At 36.6% G+C, this 21,785-nt stretch overlaps 2 protein-coding genes across 2 annotated transcripts; both read left to right on the top strand.

Annotated features, from left to right (window-relative positions):
- Positions 1-656: 656 nt before the first annotated feature.
- On the top strand, positions 657-9,351 carry LOC125179519. The gene is made up of 4 exons (XM_047885551.1): positions 657-969; positions 1,678-1,776; positions 6,487-6,675; positions 7,743-9,351. The coding sequence occupies exons 1-4, from the start codon at positions 657-659 to the stop codon at positions 7,979-7,981; spliced, it is 840 nt and encodes a 279-aa protein (XP_047741507.1). The 3' UTR covers positions 7,982-9,351.
- Positions 9,352-18,624: 9,273 nt separating this feature from the next.
- On the top strand, positions 18,625-21,785 carry LOC108665270. Its single transcript, XM_018152007.2, has 5 exons — positions 18,625-18,773; positions 19,748-19,794; positions 19,981-20,009; positions 20,625-20,757; positions 21,037-21,785. The coding sequence occupies exons 2-5, from the start codon at positions 19,774-19,776 to the stop codon at positions 21,673-21,675; spliced, it is 822 nt and encodes a 273-aa protein (XP_018007496.1). The 5' UTR covers positions 18,625-18,773; positions 19,748-19,773; the 3' UTR covers positions 21,676-21,785.

Below are 21,785 nucleotides of genomic sequence, written 5' to 3'. Positions count from 1 at the left end.
AGTCAGTTAGCCCAGCCGATCCACAACCGCAGGTTCCCACGTTGCCAAGGGTATTATTTCTATTATAACTATTATTACTGTTGTCATTTCTGTATTCCTTGCCGTATCAAATAAATTAACTTGATCCAGTTCGATTCATTTCCGATCTTGTAATTTCCTCACTGTGCGGGTAACGTACGGCAGTTACCCCACAAATTAAAACACTTACCCTCATATATATATTAATATTCCAGAATTATTGGCGAACTGAAAAAGTTGCCAAAATTTTGCTTGAATCCATACAAGATCCTAATACATGATCTTGTACTCATTTTTACATCACGGTTTACTATCACAAAAAACATGAATCAAACCCTGGTGGAAAACATTGGATCTAATGAACTTTTTATATACTTCCTAATTCGTTATTGAATTTGATTGCCACTACAAACTAACTTTTGGGTTCGATTTACATCAGGTATTGAGTTGATTTTTTATGACGAATAAATTAAACAATATAATTTAAAATTCAATACATCCGGTCAAATCTAGGTATAATATTTATACTGCATGGAATAAAAAAAGGCCGAGATGCTAATAACTCTTTTTATCTAACAGCAGATTATTCGAGTATTACCCAAAATTAGTAAATAAAGATACATTAACTTCAGTCGATCATGCTGAAGGTGTCCGTGAGAGTTATAGTAGCGGTGCTTGCCCTTGTCATTTCACTTCTTGACTTCTGCGCATCAACTGAAAAAATCCCACGAAAATGGGCAACTTTCTCGGCAAATATCACAGGTTTGAGCCGCTATAACGTCTCTAATGTTGATGTTAAAGAGGAGATTCTGTGTAGTATTTTGGCAACTAAAGACGGACTGGCGACGAACCTCTTCTGCTTCGGACCAAAAGGCTGTGTTTTCGGACAAGTTTACCTACCGGACGTTGAAGGAGAGCAAACCCCAGATTACAGCTGCTACTATTCCCAAGGTATGCATCAGAAAATTGTTATGTTTTCAAGTGAAATTTGGATTATGTCATACTACACTATACTAAATATATTTGCATAACTCTACTAGGGTTTGCTGTCAAGACCTTATAGTTCGCAACTGAGTTTATATTACGGCCACATCAGAAGCGGCACGTTTTCACCCAATCTTTCTGTCTCATTTCAGCTACATGACCAATTCGGTCCTCTTGGTTGTGTCCAAACTTTGCAACTTGTTCTCAAGAAAGTAGGCTCTAGAGCAAAACTGCATCCATCATACCTATTGAAATTACATATCTTCCTGGACCAACCGAAATTAGTCGTCCTGACATTTTTACTTCTAAGTGCGAGTTAGAAATTACCGCACGTGGCATATGTAATTGAATTTATCTTCATCTCTGTAAATCGATATAAATAGCCACTAACGCAAAAAACGTTCAAACTATTCCCATTGCCTACGTCTCGATGATTTTCGGACATATATATTTTACGAAGAAAACTAATAACTGCTTTGTACGGATATAATGCTGTCAGTTCCTAACATCATGAAAGCATAAGGAATTTAGTGCATGTATTCTTTTAAAATGCATAGTCGGGTATACAGTTTGGTGTCTCACATTAACATTGGTTGATACAATTTATTCATGTCGGAGCGTAATGGATGGAGAACGAATCTTCAGCTAACAGGAATGTTTCTTGCAATCCCGCAGTTTGCCTTCACGACAACAAAACTCTCCACGAAGGAGAAGTGGTTCCTAGCCCTATCTGCCTGACGTGCACCAAGCGTGGCATGGTCAACCTAACTAATGGTAGGTTCCAAAGAGAATCGATTGTGGCAACGTACTTTCGAAGCCTTTTACTATAAGTTGATATCTCACAAATGTTTTTAGGCGTAGGCATAAATTCTCCCTCTTCTCCACTTAACCTAAACCCAAATACATACACCTAACCAACGTAATTAGGTGCAATGTACCTCTTCATCTTCTACTATCCCCTTTCATTCATCTTTTTCTTACATGGCAACTTTATTCCAACTCTTTTTTTCCTCACTTCCTTAGTGGCACCGCACACACGCACACACACAAACACTTGCACACAAACACTCTCGCGGTCAAGAAAAATATGCATTAATCTTTTGGTCATTATTTTAACAACACTGCACACGGTCTTATATTTTTGTGGATAAAAATATTTAGCACAAAATTTCTGAAATAAGGAGGAATGATAATAAAATAAAAGTTGCAATACCATCTCTCGAACTGAAAACAAAATCAAACAGACAGGAATGCTTGAAATGAAATGTGTTCCATGTGCATTCTTACCACTTGCGAGAGGGAGCTTTGTAATCGATCGGTTTTCAACGGAAGAAAGAGAGCTAAACTATATCCCTTAATTCATCAGTAAGTTCAGTTATTTTGTGCGTGCACTTGTGTGGGTCACCTAGACCCAGTTAGGCCCGGTAAAATTTTGTATCAGTGCTATATTCGCTCACTTTTCGTATTATGTCGATTAGCTAGTCAACACCCCATCAAAATTTTGATTCCTGTCAGCTGCTGGCACAAGGACGCCCCAAGCTTGTCTAGCGCTTAAATAAATAGCGGCTCTATGTCCGCTATAGGTTACGGTTGTACGAGGGAAATAAGTGGCTGATTAGGATCCGGTCTATTCCTTGACAACCGTGAGGCGAGTGCGCAGGGCGCGCGTCTTTGGTTCCCTTTTACGTTCGGGACAGACAAGGGCGAATCTGAAAAGTGCGTTAAAAATGTCTCCTCCCTTCCCCCTTTATGGGGGGAAGGGAGGGGTTTTTTGAATCGCTATACGCTATACATAAATCAGCAGACAAGACATGTATCACCGCGGCACATTGAAGCAAGTAACATGTAAACACGAGTTTAAAACGGGAATGATATCAGTTAATACTACTTCCAACCTCAACTTTCCACATCACCCACAACATTCTTTTATATTTACCAGAGTCCAAGATCCTCTCACATTGCCCGAGCAAAACAATATTCACTATTCACCAGCAATCAGCATTCTCACACATTACCAAAAACCAAACATTTTTCATCCATGTACTAAATATTTTACTCATTTACACGTATCAAACACTACTACCTATTGCGGTAGTAGCGGAACCAAACATTTTCCACGCACGGCTAAGCAAAATATTATCACACCTTAACCAGTATTGAACCTACTCTCATGTTCGCCTGCACCAAATATTCACATATAATGGTAAGCATTCCCCCGCAGTAATCAGCTGTATCAGTCCTCAAAATTCTCCCAAAATATTTGCAAACAACAGACTATACCCAGCAGGCCTTCGGCGGTTTAATCAACGTTGAATCAACTACCTATTACGACGTTGAGATCGGGGTGAAAGGAGGTTTATAATGCAAATTGAAGCAACATCTTTCATGAAACGTCGTACTGACGTTACAATGCAACGTTGAAGCAATGTTACTACTAAGACTGTTACTACTACGATTACTGCAACGTCAAATTATCTAGTTGAATCAACGTTGAAGAACAAATCTGTTTTTCGTCCGTAGCAGGATTCGAACCTGGGATCGCTGGAGACCGCGCGACGCCTTAGCAACCTTGACCACTGCAGCTCGCGCGCATGAGCAATAGAGATAAACTAAAGAATTGTTCGACTCATTGAAAATTGAAAAGCATTCTCTGGTCATTAATCGTTCACTTATATATATATTTATTTCTATCAATGTTGGTGTGATAACATTAGTTCCATGCTGGTAAATAGCTAAACATTCAACGTACCGCTATCGATCATATTTCAACGTTGAAATAAGATTGTTTTACGCCCGTTCCAGCTTTGGTTGGACTTCGACGTTGACCGGACGTTTAACAATAAATAAACATTCAACGTACCAATATCAACGTTGTTTCAACGTTGAAATGAGGTTATTTTACGCCCGTTCTAGCTTTGGTTAGATTTCGACGTTGACCGGACGTTTAACAATAAATTCGTACCAATATCGAAGTTGTTTCAATGTTGAAATAAGGTTGTTTTACGTCCGTTCTAGTTTTGGTCAGATTTCGACGTTGATCGGACGTTTAAAAATAAATAAGTATTCAACGTACCAATATCGACGTTGATTCAACGTTGAAATAAGGTTGTTTTACGACCCTTCTAGTGTTGGTCAGATTTCGACGTTGATATGACGTTTAATTTTGGTTGTTCAACATTTCAACCCGAAATCAACCAATAATCAACGTTGTTTCAGCGTCAGATGCCTGCTGGGTAGTATCTTTAGTGTTTAATTCAAACCATTCCTATGTAGCACAAATTCAATATAATAGCAAATTTCTGTTTCCAGGAATGAAGACCTAAAACACAGTTAAATTATTCATGGTAATGCCATTCTTCCCAATCCTTTGTTCCTAAAATTCTCGAAATATACATTCGCAAAACATCCTCTCACATTAACCAGAGTGGCCCAGTGGTTACAGTTCAGAGTACCGAGATTGGAGCAGAAAAGTGCGGGTTCGACCCCAGCTCTGTGCGTCAATTTATGGTCAGAATCAGCAAGGAGGCCGGGCGGTTAAACAAAGCAAATTGAGGCAGTGAGTTGCGCGTTCGAAACCGTACAATATGTGAATACTTTGCGATGTAAGAATCGACGACAGGCCTATGGCCTAATAAACACTGAAACCGCTTTTATTATTATTATTATTAATATTATTATTATTTTATTTTTATTACAATTATTATTATTGTTATAATATTATTATTATTATTATTATTATTATCAAACATTCTCTCATTAGTCTGACATTCATCAACACCAATCATTCTCCATTCAGCAAGTTCAAAAATTCTTTCAATTCACCAGACAGTAAGACCATTCTCCCACTTACAAAAAGAACCAAACATTTCATCACTTTACAATCAATTTCGCTATACAATCCAATTCATTTCATCACTTATTTATCCAATCCATAACAATAAATCGATTTCACATCGAATAGAGTTCACAATAACGGAACCGTGCAACTTATTAACTTACAAATGTGCTTGTAACCCTGTTGGAACGTGTGTCTTCAGCAGTAAGCTGTCCGCCGACCAGTTGGTAAGGTTGCCAGGCGCCGCTACTTAACTTGAGCACGCAACGTTAATCAACTTGACGAATTTAGGCTTTCGGTTCAACAGTCCACAAAACGACCCTGATGTCTTGGTTGGCGAATCAGAAATTATAACCTCCAGTATAAGAACGCGAGCAGCTGAAATAACACGCTCGTGTCAACATATACCTCAAGTAAAAAAGTTAAGCAAAAAAATCCAACAAAAATTTTGAAGCTCGACGGTGTGTCTTGAATGTCGTCATTCCCGGTATTCTAACCGCAAAAAAACTTTACATTAGGAGACACTGGACATTAAAAACTTAGGAAGTTATGTTTCTAAAGATTTCTAAATTAACATGTTCAGCCTTTAGCAACTTAATTGCTTTCTATTCGCTTGCATCGCATTTCACATTAGGGATATACGTTAGAAACGAGAAGCATGTCTAATTATTATCCGCACGAGACAAAATGCACTAAACTACTGACAGTCTGACACCAAAGCGTCGAGGGTAGTGGGGGTAGTGGTAACCCCACCTTTGAACAGGGAGTATTATGGGGTTTGTTTATCAGTCTTGCCTCGAAAGCTTGGGTTTTGAAGCCATGTGTGTACATGTAATTTGCCGTGTTGCCGCAACAACAATGCACGCTTGTTGCTAGAACGCGACGCACATATGTAGACATAGAAGTAACATAAGCGTGTTTAAGATAACGCAATGCACGTGTTGAATCGTGCATTGAAGATAACGCTGATCACGCATGCGCTGCTGAAAACGGGTGTTGGCTAGCACTAGTAGAAACCCTGGTGACACAAAAGTAACGCAAGCGTGCTTTTTCTATGCGCACGCAAAGCACGCGCGTTGACAGACACGCATTGCACGCGTGTTGAATCTCACGCAACTCTCGCTTGAGCAACACGCACTCGATGCAAGCGTGTTGTAGATAACGCAACGCAAGTGTGTTGAAGATAACGTAACGCAAGCATATTGACGTACACGCAATGCAGAAGTGTTGAAACGCTCGCGTGTTGAGAAGTTCGTACCCATGCACATCTTGCACAATGCACATGCAGCGTCACGACTAAAGGCAGGGGCTTGTCACGCTCGCGCTAAGAACTCCTGCCAGCTACTGAGCAGGGCAAGCCAATGGTGGCCTGACCAGCCGCTGATTTCGTGTGTCATTTGACCCTTATACTTTTTACCATGGAACTACCCAAAATAGCTCTTATTGGCGGCTGAATAGGGAAGGCGGCCACTTCACACGTGATTCATCTGCAAAGGGAGAGTGGCAAACAAAAGGCGACCAACAGCTGCTTATGAATTTTGACAGGGTATTTATTCAGGTTGATTAAATTGTTTTCTGAGTGATTAACTGAACTCTGATTTTAATCTCCTCCGTTCATATCTGTTGAATAATTCATATTTTATTCCAAGATGTGCCACCGCTGACAAGCTGCACTCCGCCCTTCGTGCAACACCCGTTCGGCTGCATGTACTTCAACCTGAAAACGATGACGCTCTGCGAAGCGAGGGCTTACTGCCAGTCCCTTGGGGCACAACTGGCGTCGCCAACCACACATGACAACTTCCTCGCCCTGGTGGCCTACCTTCTGGCGACTTACGGTATGAAATTAACACTTCAGAGGCCGTAAATTTTAATTCCATCAGCCAATCACTGACGGAATTTTTCAATTAAATACAATTTTCACAGACGAGAAATTGGCGGCTACCTATAATTAGGCGGGTACGTGTATTGTACTGTCCGATTTATCAGACTACGCGCCCAGCTTAATAAATGTTGGCTTTAAAGCTCCATTATAACCAGAGAAGATGTATAATTATTGTTTCATGCATGGGGGTGGGTTTAATAATATTTATGGCATACATACAAAATGTAAAAATTTTCAAATAATCGAATGCCCTCAAAAAAATGGCACAAAGTTTGTATCAAGGGCAGAAACGAGAGGACATTTTTTAGCTTGTAATGAACTATGAAGGATCTCTTGGAAGTCAAAATTAAATTTAAATGCGAAAGTAATCCCAATTTTATGTTCAACTGATTCCTATGATTTATTTAACATAGATAATAAATTAGTTAATATTTTGTAATGGTGAGTTGTTCCAAGTAATTTATAAAACTTGTACGTTTTTGAACTCAAACTATAGAACATTTTTCCTATTTATCTCCGGTTGCGTTGAATCAAAGTGCAGCCTTTGTGTTTGTCTAAATTGTGACCGGGTAATTGCATTTATTTTGAGATGGAGCCTTTTATATTCATAAAATTACAATAATAATTATACTTATATTTCATAATTATAAACACGATTAAGTGAAAATATTTCAAATTTTAACATTTCAAAAATTCTCAAACTAATTTTTAATAAATTTATCGATGCACCGAAAGACGATAAAAATCTGTTTTGAAATTTAAATTCTGGACATCGAATTCTGTAAATATTGACAACCCAGGCATCAATGGACAAAAGTTCATACAATGGGCAAAATGCGTGTATTTAGCTTAGAAGTTTAGTTACCAAATAGAGGGCTATTCATTTATCTAGTTTCTAACGGGTCACAAGCCATGCTACGGAGGTTGTAGGAAACCTAAAAAATTTTTACACCATTATCTTTAACATCGGGACAATATATTTATTTCAATTATTTATTACATTTCATTCTTCAACATCAGGAACAACTTACCAAAAACCCTTCTGGGCCGGAGTTTACTACATCAACGGGAACCATAGCTATGAATCGAACGGTCGCTGGCCCGGACCTGACGGTCAGTACGAGTGGTTCGCGGACCAGCCCAACTACGGTGGCCAGGACTGCGTTAGGTTCAGCTTTCCGACAACCTACCGGTTGGCCGACGACTTCTGCACCTCGAAAAATGCGGTCATCTGCCATGCCTGGAACCTAGAGATCTAGGTCATCTGTCATGCCTGGAACCTAGAGATCTAGGTCATCTTTCGTGGCTGGAGATCTAGGGCACTTTTCATGCTTGGAACCTAGAAACACGCTACGAATCATCTGTTTGTCGTCATAAAAGACATCGGCTCGAACTGTATGTGCATTGCTTGATACATTCGTGATTAAAATCTCAACTAATTTTTCTGTATTGAGATAAGAAAGACCTGCGTTATTCACGCTGGTCTTCAATAGGACGGGTATCTCTCCAGATCCTTCGAACCTCCGCCCAGCTATCATGGACATGACGTGTTCGAATTTACGGTGAAAAAACGGTCTGACACGCGTTCTAGTGGCTGGACATCTCATAAAAACCGGTTTCGCCGTTTTATAAATGGGGTACGGGCTCCTCGTGTTGAATTGAAAATATAATAATAAATGAAACGACGGCTTGGTATTTTATTTCACGCGCCGGCCGGCCACACGAACGCCAGTCAAACCGTTTTACGGCTTTTTTTCAAAGAGTGTGGTTTCTGTTTCGTATATCTAACTTATACGCTAGATCATTACAATGTTTTTTCTCTGGACATATCAAATGAATTAGTATCACCTTTAGTTATGCTATTGAATGATTCATTTTGTAATCAACGTTCATGTCAACATATTGCTTACCTGCGTCGCTATAGTAACGATATTGTTCATCTTCATGACGATCCAGTCGAAATTATGTCCATTTCTACAAAGTTCTACCCAAATACTGATCATATTTGCGACGTTCAGTCATTATATTATTCACTTTCATTACGTCTTAGGCATAAAGCTGTTCATCTTTACGGCTTTCTACTCAAATATTATTCACCTTCACGACGTTTAATTATTGTTCATCTTTAAGACAGTCTAGGTAATATTTGTACAATGTACAATATAATGTATATGCTCATCCATCATTTTGGAACGTTAAATAAACTGTGAACTCATTATAATATAGTTGAAAATAAAAATGCACATGTCACGTATATTCGTCGCGAAGAATTTTGAATACACGATTTTCGTCGTTCACTCTCATTAAAATCGGTTTCTACTGAAACAAACTAAGTATAATGGTGATTTTTGGTATCATAAAATTAGTATTGCACATTAGTTCTAAACGAGAAGTAAGTCGTTAATTCACAACTCTAAAGAAGTCAATTAACATTAAGAGTTAAAACACGAACCAAATATTTCCTTCACTTCACTCGAGCGCACCAAACTAAAGTTAAGATCTAACATAATCGACGATGTTTACTCTGTGCATAACACGCGTGCCCCAGGCCAACTGGATATATTAGAAGTGTATTTGAGAAGAACTTCAGGAGCACCTGTGTATAGTATTTCAGAGCAAGTAAACCTTTTATTCCCATATTGTTTTAAATTAATTTAAATTAATTAAATCATTAAAATTATCTTATCAGGTAATTTTTCTATCTTATTCATTTAAATTAATTATTTCCTTAAAATTCTCTTCTTAGATCAATTATTTTGGTTGCAGCAATAATTGTCCTCGAAACATACTTATTTCATGATATACATGTAAGTTATAGCTGCAAGCTTCCATTTCAATTATTAGATGTGATAAATTATGCGTTAATTTCTTGATATGGTTAATATGGAATATTTTTAGTATTGATCGTCGTGATATTAATATTAATCATTCACATTTCAATATTTATCAGCGTGATCAATATCTTGAAGTTCACCTCGTCGCCACGACGATGATATATCAACACGTCAAGTGGCATTTCATCAGTCACGCACGCCTGAGTGGCTTGAATTTCTAAAGTAATTTTGGATAAGTCATATTGAGCTCCCGAAGGAGTTCAATGTAACTTATGCTGCTGAGGTATTATTAAAAGTATATTAAAACTCATTTATTAGCCTTAGATGACAGAACTTGCTAGTTGCTACACATGCGACTAACATGGCAAGAGAATTCATTGCTGTTAATGTTGAAACAGTCAAACAATTGTTCAGATGGCGTGCTGGATCAAAAGGCAGGTCCAGTGAAGTAGTTTTAATTTATTAACGACGTTTCCAATGCAGCAACATTATTTTCAAGTCATAAGAAGCTCTGAATATCAAACTATCGTCATTTGCTGTGGGCTACGCGACTAAAATGGCGTTCATGTTTCTGTGTAATTATTATAGACTGGCACCAATATTAATACTTTGCAATACGAATAGTAAAAATTCAAATGAGCTGAACTTTGGTAGGCTTGTAAAAACCGGTAATTTGTCGTACAAAATGCGTCTAAAACGAGACGTATTCTAAGTTTCTCATTTCCTGCTATTGATCAACCTCTGCAATATTTTCAGTCTAACTTCTTGATTTTCCATCCTGCTATTTAAGAATAAAAACAAACCTCATGCAAAAAAAAAAAACTTCAACAAACAAGCTTCATGCCACTTTGCTGTTAAAAAGTTCCAAATTACTTGAATTTTCCTTCTTATTCTTCTTAGTTTTCACTCAGCAGCCATCAGTAATTAGTTCAGTGGTCTTTGGAATTTTATGGTGAAGACGAACATATACTTCGTTATTCTCCAGTCGTGTTATTGGAAGCCATGTTTACCTAATCTCTATAACTTTTTTTTCAGTCATCACTCATACCTTTAGTTATGTTCATTTAAGTGCAAAAAACCTGTTCTCTCATGCTTTAATTGAGAAGCAGATTCTCAATTGCTTTTGGGCTTTGCCTTTTGTACGTTTTGGATCACCTTGGTCTCTGGCTTTAGACTGGCTTTAGACTTGCTTCGACTACTCAAATAAATGTTCCTTTCGTGAACAATAACAGAGTTCTTCTCTTTAAATAATTCTGGACAGTTAAATATGAATAATTATGTTATTTAAAATATTAATTCAAGCTTAATTTGTTCTTCGCATCGGAGTGTGCCACTCTTATACTTTAATCATTTTCATATATATGCCTTATTCTTGCATCTTGAAATGACAGTGGGTTGCAAAAGTTTATGGGCTTTGCTTATACAGGTTTTGACCACCTATAGCTTGGCCTACGGCTTATGACTTGCTTTGACTACTTGAATAAATGTTACTTCACGGATAAGAAGAGCAGAGTTCTTCTCGTTACCTTAATTAACAAAATTATTAATTTATTTTAACTCAATTTAACAAATTATTGTAGGCTTAATTTGTTATTAGAATCGGAGTTTGTCACTTTACTACTTTAATCGTTTTCTTAGATATGGCCTTCTACTTGACTCTTGAAATGACAATTGTAGCAAATGATTTTAAAGTGGGTCAATGGGATACAATTGAAAGTAGTACATTGAAAAACGAGGTTGCCTTCATCAAACTTATAACAAAATTTCTTTTAAACTTATTTTAAAGCTGTTATCTTTCATCTTTTTTAGACTAACTTTCTCTGGTGGGAACCGTTTGTAACTTTTTGACACGTGATCACGACTATTTAACTATCATATTCTACTACTTAACTTTTTGATGTGTTTTTATTGATCACATGTTTCTATTGTCCATTTATGAAATCTCTATTAGCCATGAAATTAATAATTTTAAATTGCAGGATGCCTCAAAGTTTGATTAATTATCCTACAGTTATTTCATGCCGTTATATACAACCGCTCTGATCCCAATTATTTCAGGCCGTTATATACAACCGTTCTGATACCATCCAATTATTTCATTCATTATATACAACTGTTCTGATACCAATTATTTCATTCATTATATACAACCGTTCTCATTCCAATTATTTCATTCATTATATACAACTGTTCTCATACCAAGACCGCGCTGAGCTCATCCAAAAATGTTCTCGGTCTGGTCGAGAGATCGAATCAGTTTTTCGAGCACTAAAGTTTGGATAATGATGGGTGAATTAGTTTCATGCCTTTACATTCAAGTCTAAATGTGCGTTGATAAATTAAAAGAAAATAAATATAAGATCTTTGATAGAATCTTCGATTACGATGAAGTTTTTCATCATCGTCCAAGAAATTTGTCGTGACGGGACAAAATATTGGATATCCAGACTGCGATTATTAACATATGCGGAAACACGGACCAGTGCTTGTTTCTGATTGCCTCGCCAAATTTGTATTGCACGTTGATTATTCTGTATAATTTTTTCTTAGCTTATTGAGATACATTCTTTCTAGATAGAAAGTCCATATTCTAGTGTACCGAGCAAACGGTGTTTTCTAAGATATTTATCGTTGGAAAGAGTTTTTACAGAACAGCTAGTCAAATGTCACTGTGAAAGTTTTGACACCGGTGTGACGAATTTTTTATTCATGAGCCTGAGCTCCCGTTTCTCTCTCAAGTCTACCTTTTCAGAGATGCCTTCCGCCACATTAATCCTATTTACCATGTATACCAAGGCAATGCTGTTAATTTAACATATATTCCTGTATATACTAGGAAGTGGTAGCATTAATTAAGAATAACCGTACCTATTTATGACACACCCCTTGCAACGCGAAAACCTTTCATTTTATGTATTAATTTCAGCGGCGAATTGCGTTCTTAGCAAGATAAATATAGGGCATTTTTTAATTTGATTGAAACTAGAAAGTATTTCTTTGAGAACTTTTCAATTTAAATTATTTCCTTATTTAGCTAATTTTCCCGTTCATTCATTCGAAGTAATATTTCGTATGCATGTATGAGTGAACGAAAAAATGAAATTGCTGTATGAAAGCCAGGTGATCTTTCATAATTACTTCCAGAAGGCAATGAAACCATCCTTATATGCTCCAAATAATGTGCTGTAAGGGGCTTTACGACTAAAGCATTTATTGCTTGAAATTTTGTTTAGCAAGATATATACCTATTATTTTTCGTAATACTATACACTTCATGGCAACGTACCTCCATTTTTATTAAATAATATTACCAAATTATATGAATAATTTGGTTCAATTAATAGAAAACGCAGCAGAATAACTCGCGTGATGTCTGGACTTACCGAGCGCCTTCAATGCCACCTCATCTATTCAATAAACTTCTTCAGTAGCGGCGATCACGCGGGAGATAATGCATGAAGGCTAACAAATATGGCTAGGTAAGTACAGGCTCCCGCATATATTGGATATAAAGTCAAGTTGGATTATAAGTTGGATATAAACTCAACTTTCTATCGTTATTCCATTGTTCAAGCTTACCTGAAAATGCGGTTATTTTATCAAATTAATATACAAGAGCTTTGTCCTAAAAATATTAATTCCACTTATTTCTTAAGTCGCGTATTCACTAGAAATTTGAGAGCAAAGAAAAGTCCACTACACTTATTTGTTCTGTTATTTATTTGTAGATTTGGGTTTTAATTTCGTTTTTTACGCTATACTGTACCAACTACTTGCATTCTAGAATTTTTGAGTTGACGATAGAGCTGGACGCTGAAATGTTTTTTAATGAGATACGGTGAAATTTTGAGTAGTTTTCTTTGTTTTTAAATTTCGAATTTGTCCTATTACTGCAAGAGGACGCAGTTATTGCTCCAACTAGTACGATAATAAACGAGAAACTCACAATTACCGAACTCTAAAAAGTGATTATTCCAGGACTTGTGTGAATTCCTGATTGAACCTCGAAAGGAAACGATGTCGGTTCTATGAATGGAAAGTTGATGGATTAATCAGATTTCATTTCTGAACGTCGTCTTACTCGAGTAAAAATGATTTCCGTAACCTTGAGGCAAATATGGGTCCATCTTTGCGGCGAATATGGGTCGGTCCAGTACAAAAATTATATCTTTTCATCGGATCCAGGCAATGTGATGCTGGTAGCTTGAAAGTTATATCGCTGCCTACATCCAGTTCATGAACATGGGAATCGTGTACAGGCAGATGTGCATCAAACTACAACTTACGCCTGTTTTATAATGTGCTTTACTGCTTAAAAATTGGCGTGAAGTATTTTAAAGTCAGTTTTTTGTCTATTGGTTTCTTAACTCTATTGCAATCTATGAAAAATCTACGGGACACGCTACGAATATTTCACTATACATTCATATAATCCCATATACACAGAGCCGCTCATATTACCTGCTATCCATGTTAATAATAAGCGGCAAGTTCCATGAATTCTATACTCTCGAAAAGTATTCGTTAGTTTTACCTAATCTCATGCGTAAAGTTAAATCAATCGAAATAATCGCCATTAAAATGACTACTATTTTCAAGGTTTTTACTCTGTTTAAAGGAGTTACGAACCAATTTAAAGCGGTTACAAAGCTAATGCAATGTGGCTACACTATTCGTGTGCCACATATTAGGAGACCGTAGGTTTCTATCGACGAGGTCTGACGACGATCCGATAAAGTAAAATTTTATAGTAGAAGTTCGAGAAAGTTTCTGGAGTACGGGCATAAGAACTAACTGACAAAATTGAGCATGTTTCTGTAAGAAACATTAGTTCAGAACAGTTCTCTGATGCGAAATGAAAAAAATAACACTTTGTAATATTGTAGAATGGGAAGAAGGGGTATTCTACGACGGTCACACCGAAACATCTAATGAATTTGGTAGTGTGAGAACGAGAAAGTATAAATTAAAAGAAAGTGTTGTTGGCATCGCGAATAAAATATCTTCAATATCCAAGGTCCAAACAAGCTGCTTCCAAGGGTCCTAGACATTTTGAACACAAATCAGCATCAAGAAAAGTTTATTGTTCACCTTAAGGCGGAGCCTGACGACGCGTTGCGTAGAGACAACACTCGTTGCTGGAGGAACATAGGCAAAGCATACTCATATCAAGTGGTTCCGTTTTCTTCCTTGCTATGAAATGGGAATGGTGCTTAAATGGTGTTTTCTGTTAACTAATTATTCATTAATTATATCGATAAATTAATTATTTTCCCAGAGAATCCATATTAAAATAGACGAGCACTAGGAACATTCGGCTTTGATAGCTGAAACTGCGATAATTTGGCTCATTCAAAGAAGCGATAAAAGGATCGCTTATCAGTTGCTGTTCTTATCGAAGATAAATATATATTTTTCATTCAGCTTTATTTACCGTTATATTAGAAGCAACAACCTAAAATTAATAGAATATTCATAGGAATGGCATCATACAAAGCATAATTTATAAAATATAAACATACTATGAGATATTAATACAGGATTAGGGAACTCATTCTTTTACAAAAGTTCAATTTCTCGCAAGAGGAAGAAAATAATTATTTACAAGTAGACTTGCAAATAATAACTAAATCTTAATAGACGCTGTGAAATTCGTGTCAAATATCAACGTGACTCATATTATCATTGATAGAACTGAGGAAATTTCAAGTCAAACCTCCAGAATGACTATTATAAAGTAATGTAATAATACACTAAACGAATACAAGTTTATGCTTCAAGTGAAATTGAGAGCGTTACAAAATCCCATTATAGCAAGATTTTAGTGAGAAATAATTCAGAAGTAGCAAAAAAACTTGATTGGAATAATATATAATGGAATACAATAGAGAGCAATATAAGTAAATACAGTCTATGTCGCCACGGTTTCACTGTCAAAGCAATCCAGCACATATACATCGGAGTGATCGGACAATTTAATTGTTCAATTCCGTATGAACAAATTATAAGATTATGTAACCGCGTGACTGATCAAGATATTGAATAATATGAACTTTTCGATTTGCAAAATGTGGGGTGTTACCTACCAGCTCGTAAACTTACTCATCAAGAAAATTACTCGCTCATTGTCTTCAATGATAACACTTGATTACAGCGAATTGTCTTCAATGATAACACTTGATTACAGCGAATTGTGAAGTCCATCAGGCTTCCTCGCACTCCTCATCAACACGTTGGATAATAATCTTCGTTTATAGAAGCACCCTAACATTCAATGCTCATTTCAAATCAATTCAGATACGCATCCATCCTTTTCAGCCCTTCGTCAATTAATGACAGACCCATTTATTAAATTTTAGACCAGCTTCATTTAACACGTTGACTCCGTATTGGTACATATGCGTACCACTAAATGTATTTCCCCAGGACGTAGTGGTACATAATTCGGGGTTGCCAGATGGCCTAAAAACGGGCAAGTCCGCGAACAAAAAGGGCCAAAAAAGGCCAAAAACTCAATATATACTAGTATATTCGTAGGTTCCGGTGTATAAGTTCCATTTATTTCTTTTTTTTTACTTTAATAAGGAAGTACCCATATCATAAATTTTGGCCGACTAACGCAATTGAAAAAATGTAATCGCGAAATTTGTCCGGGAAAAAACACTGTCTGACAACCTTGTTTCATAATAGTAAAAAATTAAATAATAATACAAGGTGAAGCAATCAGAGTCAACGATTTAATCTCAAACTCGCCTTCTTATATTTCAGATCAGACTCTTTCAATTTCAGACTCGCTTTATTCAATTTCAGCCTCGCTGCTCCTACTTTCATACCTGCTTCTTCTAACTTCAAACCAAATTTCATAAAATGTAAAATCCACTTTCTTTAATTTTAGACCAGCTTTCTTAAATTTCAGATCCACTTTTTTAAATTTCGGCCCCTCTTTTTCCAATTTCAAATGCACACTTTTTTATTTCAGATAAAAATCTCCTAATTAAAGACGTGCATCCCTGATATTCAGACTCTTATCCATTAACTATTACCCCTGCATTAAAATGTCTTTCATAGGCATATATATAATCTTTGCCAGCTACTCAAACTTAAATGAAAATATTTGAATGTGTAGCGATGATACTTCATTGAGATTTTCAAATCTTGAATAATTTTAAACGTTATGTATCCCGCTAGGATTTTATTCAGGACATTAGATTAATTTCCGTCGATTTCTCTACAGGAACTTGACGAATTGAGACAGAAAACTACTTAGGGATGGAACGAGAATTAGTGAGAGTTGAGCTGATTTTAAGGGCTAAGTTATTAACTGTTATCTCTTGATATCCCTTCTAACATGAACGTTGAAATTTTTATTATATAAAATTTTATTATCGTAGTGACCGTACTTATTAAATTATACAACTGCCATTGACTCCTTCAATATGAAAAAATTTCAAAAATACGTGCGCTTTAACCATATCGTAAATAACTTTATACTTTCTTGCAATTGTTCAAGATATTTGAATACCTGAATATTTCTGAGCTTGACTGAGCAAACGCTAAGAAAACAGCGAAGTAAATCAAAGCAAATCAAACATTTTGATCAAACATCAAAATCAAACATAACCGAGTTGCTAAAATTCACGGCAAAGATCTCTCTTCAGTAGAATTTTGACTGACGTGACAATTTACGGTAGTTTTTGTTTCCATTTCACTTCAATGTTTTTGTTTCCAATCAGATTCAATATCGACCAGGCAAAACGTTTTATTGCGTTTCGTGTGTTTTATTTTGCGATATATTATTGGTCATCAGACTTTTCAATTTAGTGCTATATACTCACCCTTCTATTAAAAGCAGCTTTCCTACAAATTTCAAAACATTTATAAGAATTACGCCGTAAAAAGAGTCATCACGATCATAATCTTATATTAAACAATTAAACGCTGCAGGTGCACGTGGTCTACAAAATCGGACGAAATATACAATAAAATTGCCGTTATTACATCACTATTCGTTCCCATTACAACTGCTCTTCTCTTATCAGATAAAACAAATGTTCGTTATTCATCAGTCGTTCGTCGAAAAGCAATCAGCGGCCGAGCTCTCGTCTTCAATGACGCCGCGCTGAAGAGCGTCCATTGTCTCTGGGAACAGAGCTGTGATAAGAGATGCAGATTACCTTATATTAGGAGTATAGAAATTTCGCCTGACTAAGCCATGATATAATTTATACACAGATTAAATGAGGAAATACCTTAACCGATATTGACGATTGCAGGGTTATAATCAATATTTTCGAAGTTTTTTTTATTTTAATCGTCACCGTATCACAGATTGAATAATTGGGAAAGGAGTTTATTTAATTGAAATGTCAGTCAATCACAAGATATATTTTCTATTGCATTATTTGATTTTTTTTATTAGTTCACCAATTCGAAAAAGGAATCAAATGGTCCGTGAAACTGTTCTGCCCGTGAAATTAGAGTTTCTGATGAGTTGATCATCTAATTGATTGCCTAATTGAGCTGATAACACAAATCTGACCTGAATTTCTCTAAACTAATTATTTTTATATAAATGATATGAAAAAATGAATGTAAAGAAAGGACTGACGTAAAAAACATCGTTTGGTTGTCGTCTGCCCCGATTAATTAAAACATGCAATTTTTGGGGCTATTGCAAGAGCAAAGGCGAAATAAAAAATCGTTTGAAGAATAACTACAACTATTCATCTGGATTTTATGTTTAAATGAATAATTCTAAAATAAATTCATTACGCTAATTTCAAAAGTAACAATAAATTCCCAATCAGGTTTTACCTTCCTTATAAATCCCGACAGCTGACAATCGCGTTTAGTTTATCATATTAAAATAAGTATCTGAAAGAAAATATACCATCAGTTATATACGTTAATTATCACTTATGGACTTGAGGTTTTGGCAGCCTATATAAAGCACAGCTGTCGTAGCCCGAGCACAGCTCATCCGTGCCTCGGCCGTCTATATAAGGCACGGCTGCCGTGACCCGAGCACAGCTCATCCAGGCCCCGGCCGTGCCTATATAAGACGCGGCTGTCCTGACCCGAGCACAGCTCATCCAGGCCCCGGCCGCCTTTATAAGACGCGGCTGTCGTGACACGAGCACAGTTCATTCGAACGTCAGGCAAGCAGCACGGAGCACCTCTCTGCGATCTGGGAACTGCCCGCTCGACGATAACTTAGGTGAATGGTGATAGCACAAGCGGTTCAGAAAATAATTATTGAAGGCTGTTGCCTCGATAGAATTTATTTAATTTGACCGACCTCTAATGGCACGTGAGTTGTACTCTACCGCTGCAGCACTTGTCTGGCCGCACTTTTTATATAACATTTTGATGATAAGCTATACATATTTTGTTCTTTATACGCGTGCGATTAACGACCAGAGAATAAATTGATTTAAATTATCAAAAAGTCGGACAATTCTTCAGATGAGATTATTCTTTCTTTTCTTCAGATTAATGCTCTTTGTAACTTGAAAATGAATGTTCGTTACATTCGAAACGTCGTTATTAAACTAAAGCTACTTCTCGATATATGCCTTTCGATCTACCAACGTCATCTGAAGAATTGTCCGACTTTTTGATAATTTAAATCAATTTATTCTCTGGTCGTTAATCGCACGCGTATAAATCAACAAATTCTGCCATCTCAAACTAATATTTTGTTCTGTATATACAAAGGTGTTTAAAGCTTATCAAATAGTTTCTTGGCCAAAAATGGACATTTACGATTGGGTGCTCACCTTAATTTGAATGGTTTCAATTAATTTAAGTTTGCGCTCAATGATTTTGTGATCGAATCCCTCAAGCTCAGGCTTTTATCCAGAAATGTGAGGAATGTATATATGTATTTTAGCCACGCAGGCTTATATTGCATTTTTTCGTCTTTCAACCACGGATTCGGACGAACTCAATTTCCGTCATGTTTCAATTAATTTCTTTCCAAGCTAATGCACTATGTTTTTCACATGAAGTGAAAAAAGCTCCGAAGCTTTGCATAAGGTCATAAAATTTCAATTATTAACTGCAATTTCACTCATATCAAATGATTCATGCAATATCTGATAATGTATTTAAAATATAACCAGGTACGGAATAATATTTGATTGTGAATAATTATATATCAAATAATAATTTAAGCCAATTACTGTGCAGGAACGCAAGACATACAGAAGCGAGAGATGGCGCTGGGACTTGTGTTGGTAAGAAGTGTGATATAAAAAACATAAAAAATTTCTAGACATATTCCCTGAAATTGAATTTCTAATTCTGTTGTACTTATTTAGTTATAGATGCATCACTAATTTGTGCCCTTATCACCCATTAATTAATTTTTATTATTACTGTTATTTACTGTTGATTACTTAATTATTCTTACTGTTTTCCAGGCAGTGCTGATGGTCACGGAGGCGGTCAGGTAAGGCTGCGTAGCATATATTAACGTGTCTGTAATCAAGTTCAATCTTAATTTCATTTAACATTATTCAGAGCGCCCAATGTCACATATATTTTATATCACATTTTATGAAATCCTAGGTATCAGTTTTCAAGTGGGCATTCATTCTCTTAAAAACAAACCATCTTTTTTATGTAAAAATTTAGTCATCAATTCTAAGGAAATAATCTCAACTCACTTGCACCTATACATGCTTTCCACCTTATTCATCAATTTCAATAAGATGATTTAACTGCTAAATTATTGTCAATATAATCTACCTTTTTTGTTCATTAATCGCATTCATCCATTGCGATAATAGAATTGTAATGCTAATTTTTCTATTCATCTATTTCAGTAAGATGATTTAAATGTTAAATTATCGATTTACTCCACCTTTGTTGTTCATCCATCGCATTCGTTCATTGCTTAATAGAATTGCAATGCTAATTTTTCAATTCATCTATTTCAAGAAGATGATTTTAATGTTAAATTAACAATTTACTCTTACCTCTGTTGTTCATCCATCGCATTCATCCATAAGACAATAATTGTAATGCTAATTTTTCGATCGATTCAACACCTTCTCTCGCGCAGTGTTCTGCCACCGATCGATCCTTCACTCTGCGCGTCAGCCGCTGACGGTGTAGTGCACTGCGCCAGTTGCCTGCAGCAGTACCTATGTCAGGGCAAGCAACCTGTCCCGCTGCCGCAGTGCTTCACCGGAACTGTGAGTTAATGTTAGCCATTTAATAATTGTAAAGTGCGCATTATTTGAGATCTATCTTGATAGATCCATCTTGACTTTGAGATCAATCTTGATAGCTCATTTTAGTGTCCATGGAAAAGAATGTTTGAGCTATATCATACAATCTTCGTCACTAATTTTTTATATACAAATGATGTTTCATGAATTAATATAAATTTTTAACTATATTTCTCCTTCATTCTATTGTACAAATGAAAATATAGGAATATAAAATGATATAACGCATTCCTCCATTTGCAGGTGTGCGAAGAGGTCAAAACAAATGCTGCTCAATGTGTGCCGATAGCGTCGGCCACTGCATGCAAATGCACTAGCGACATCTGCGATGAATACAACTCGAATTTCTCGGCCACGTGTAACGCAGGTGGCGTTACCAACATTCAAGACTGCACAGTTGCCAACCCGGGTTCCGGAGACTGCTTTAGGGGTGACTGTATTGACTGCACAAATCTCGGTTTACTTAAACCCGTATATGAAGTTCTACCTCCGGCGTGTACAGTCGCTTACCAATGCGACAGAGGGTTGGTTTCGACTTCCAATCCAGTGGAATGTCCGACGGGACAGTACGTGGCAAAAGATGGTACCTGCGTCTCGAAGCCTCCCGTACCTTGCGACCCTGCAAACTTGTGTACTGGTAGGTGTCCGGACCTGACGAACTGTGCGCAGTACTACTTCTGCGATCCTAATGGAGGTGAACCAGGAGGCGCTTATTCGTGTGGCCTGAACTCCTACTTCGATCCCGTGACTCGGTTATGTGAGACTGGAAGTTCTAGTGTGTGCGATCCATGGACCAAATGTGACTTGAGTGCACCAGCAACAACACCAATAGCAACAGCACCAATAACAACATCACCACCAGCAGACAATTTTCAGGTGTAACAGCACTACTCCAGTAGTTGACGGTTGACCCCGAATATTTGAAGTTGATACATTGTATGAATTAGTCTCAATTGTTTCACGAGAACTTGTAATAAAGAGATTTAATCATT

This window comes from Hyalella azteca, unplaced genomic scaffold (genome assembly GCF_000764305.2).
Source record: "Hyalella azteca isolate HAZT.00-mixed unplaced genomic scaffold, Hazt_2.0.2 contig2378, whole genome shotgun sequence".
NCBI classification, from domain to species: Eukaryota; Metazoa; Arthropoda; class Malacostraca; order Amphipoda; family Hyalellidae; genus Hyalella; species Hyalella azteca.
The sequence above is the reverse complement of the archived record's forward strand: the minus strand, read 5'-3'. Positions and strand labels throughout refer to the sequence as shown.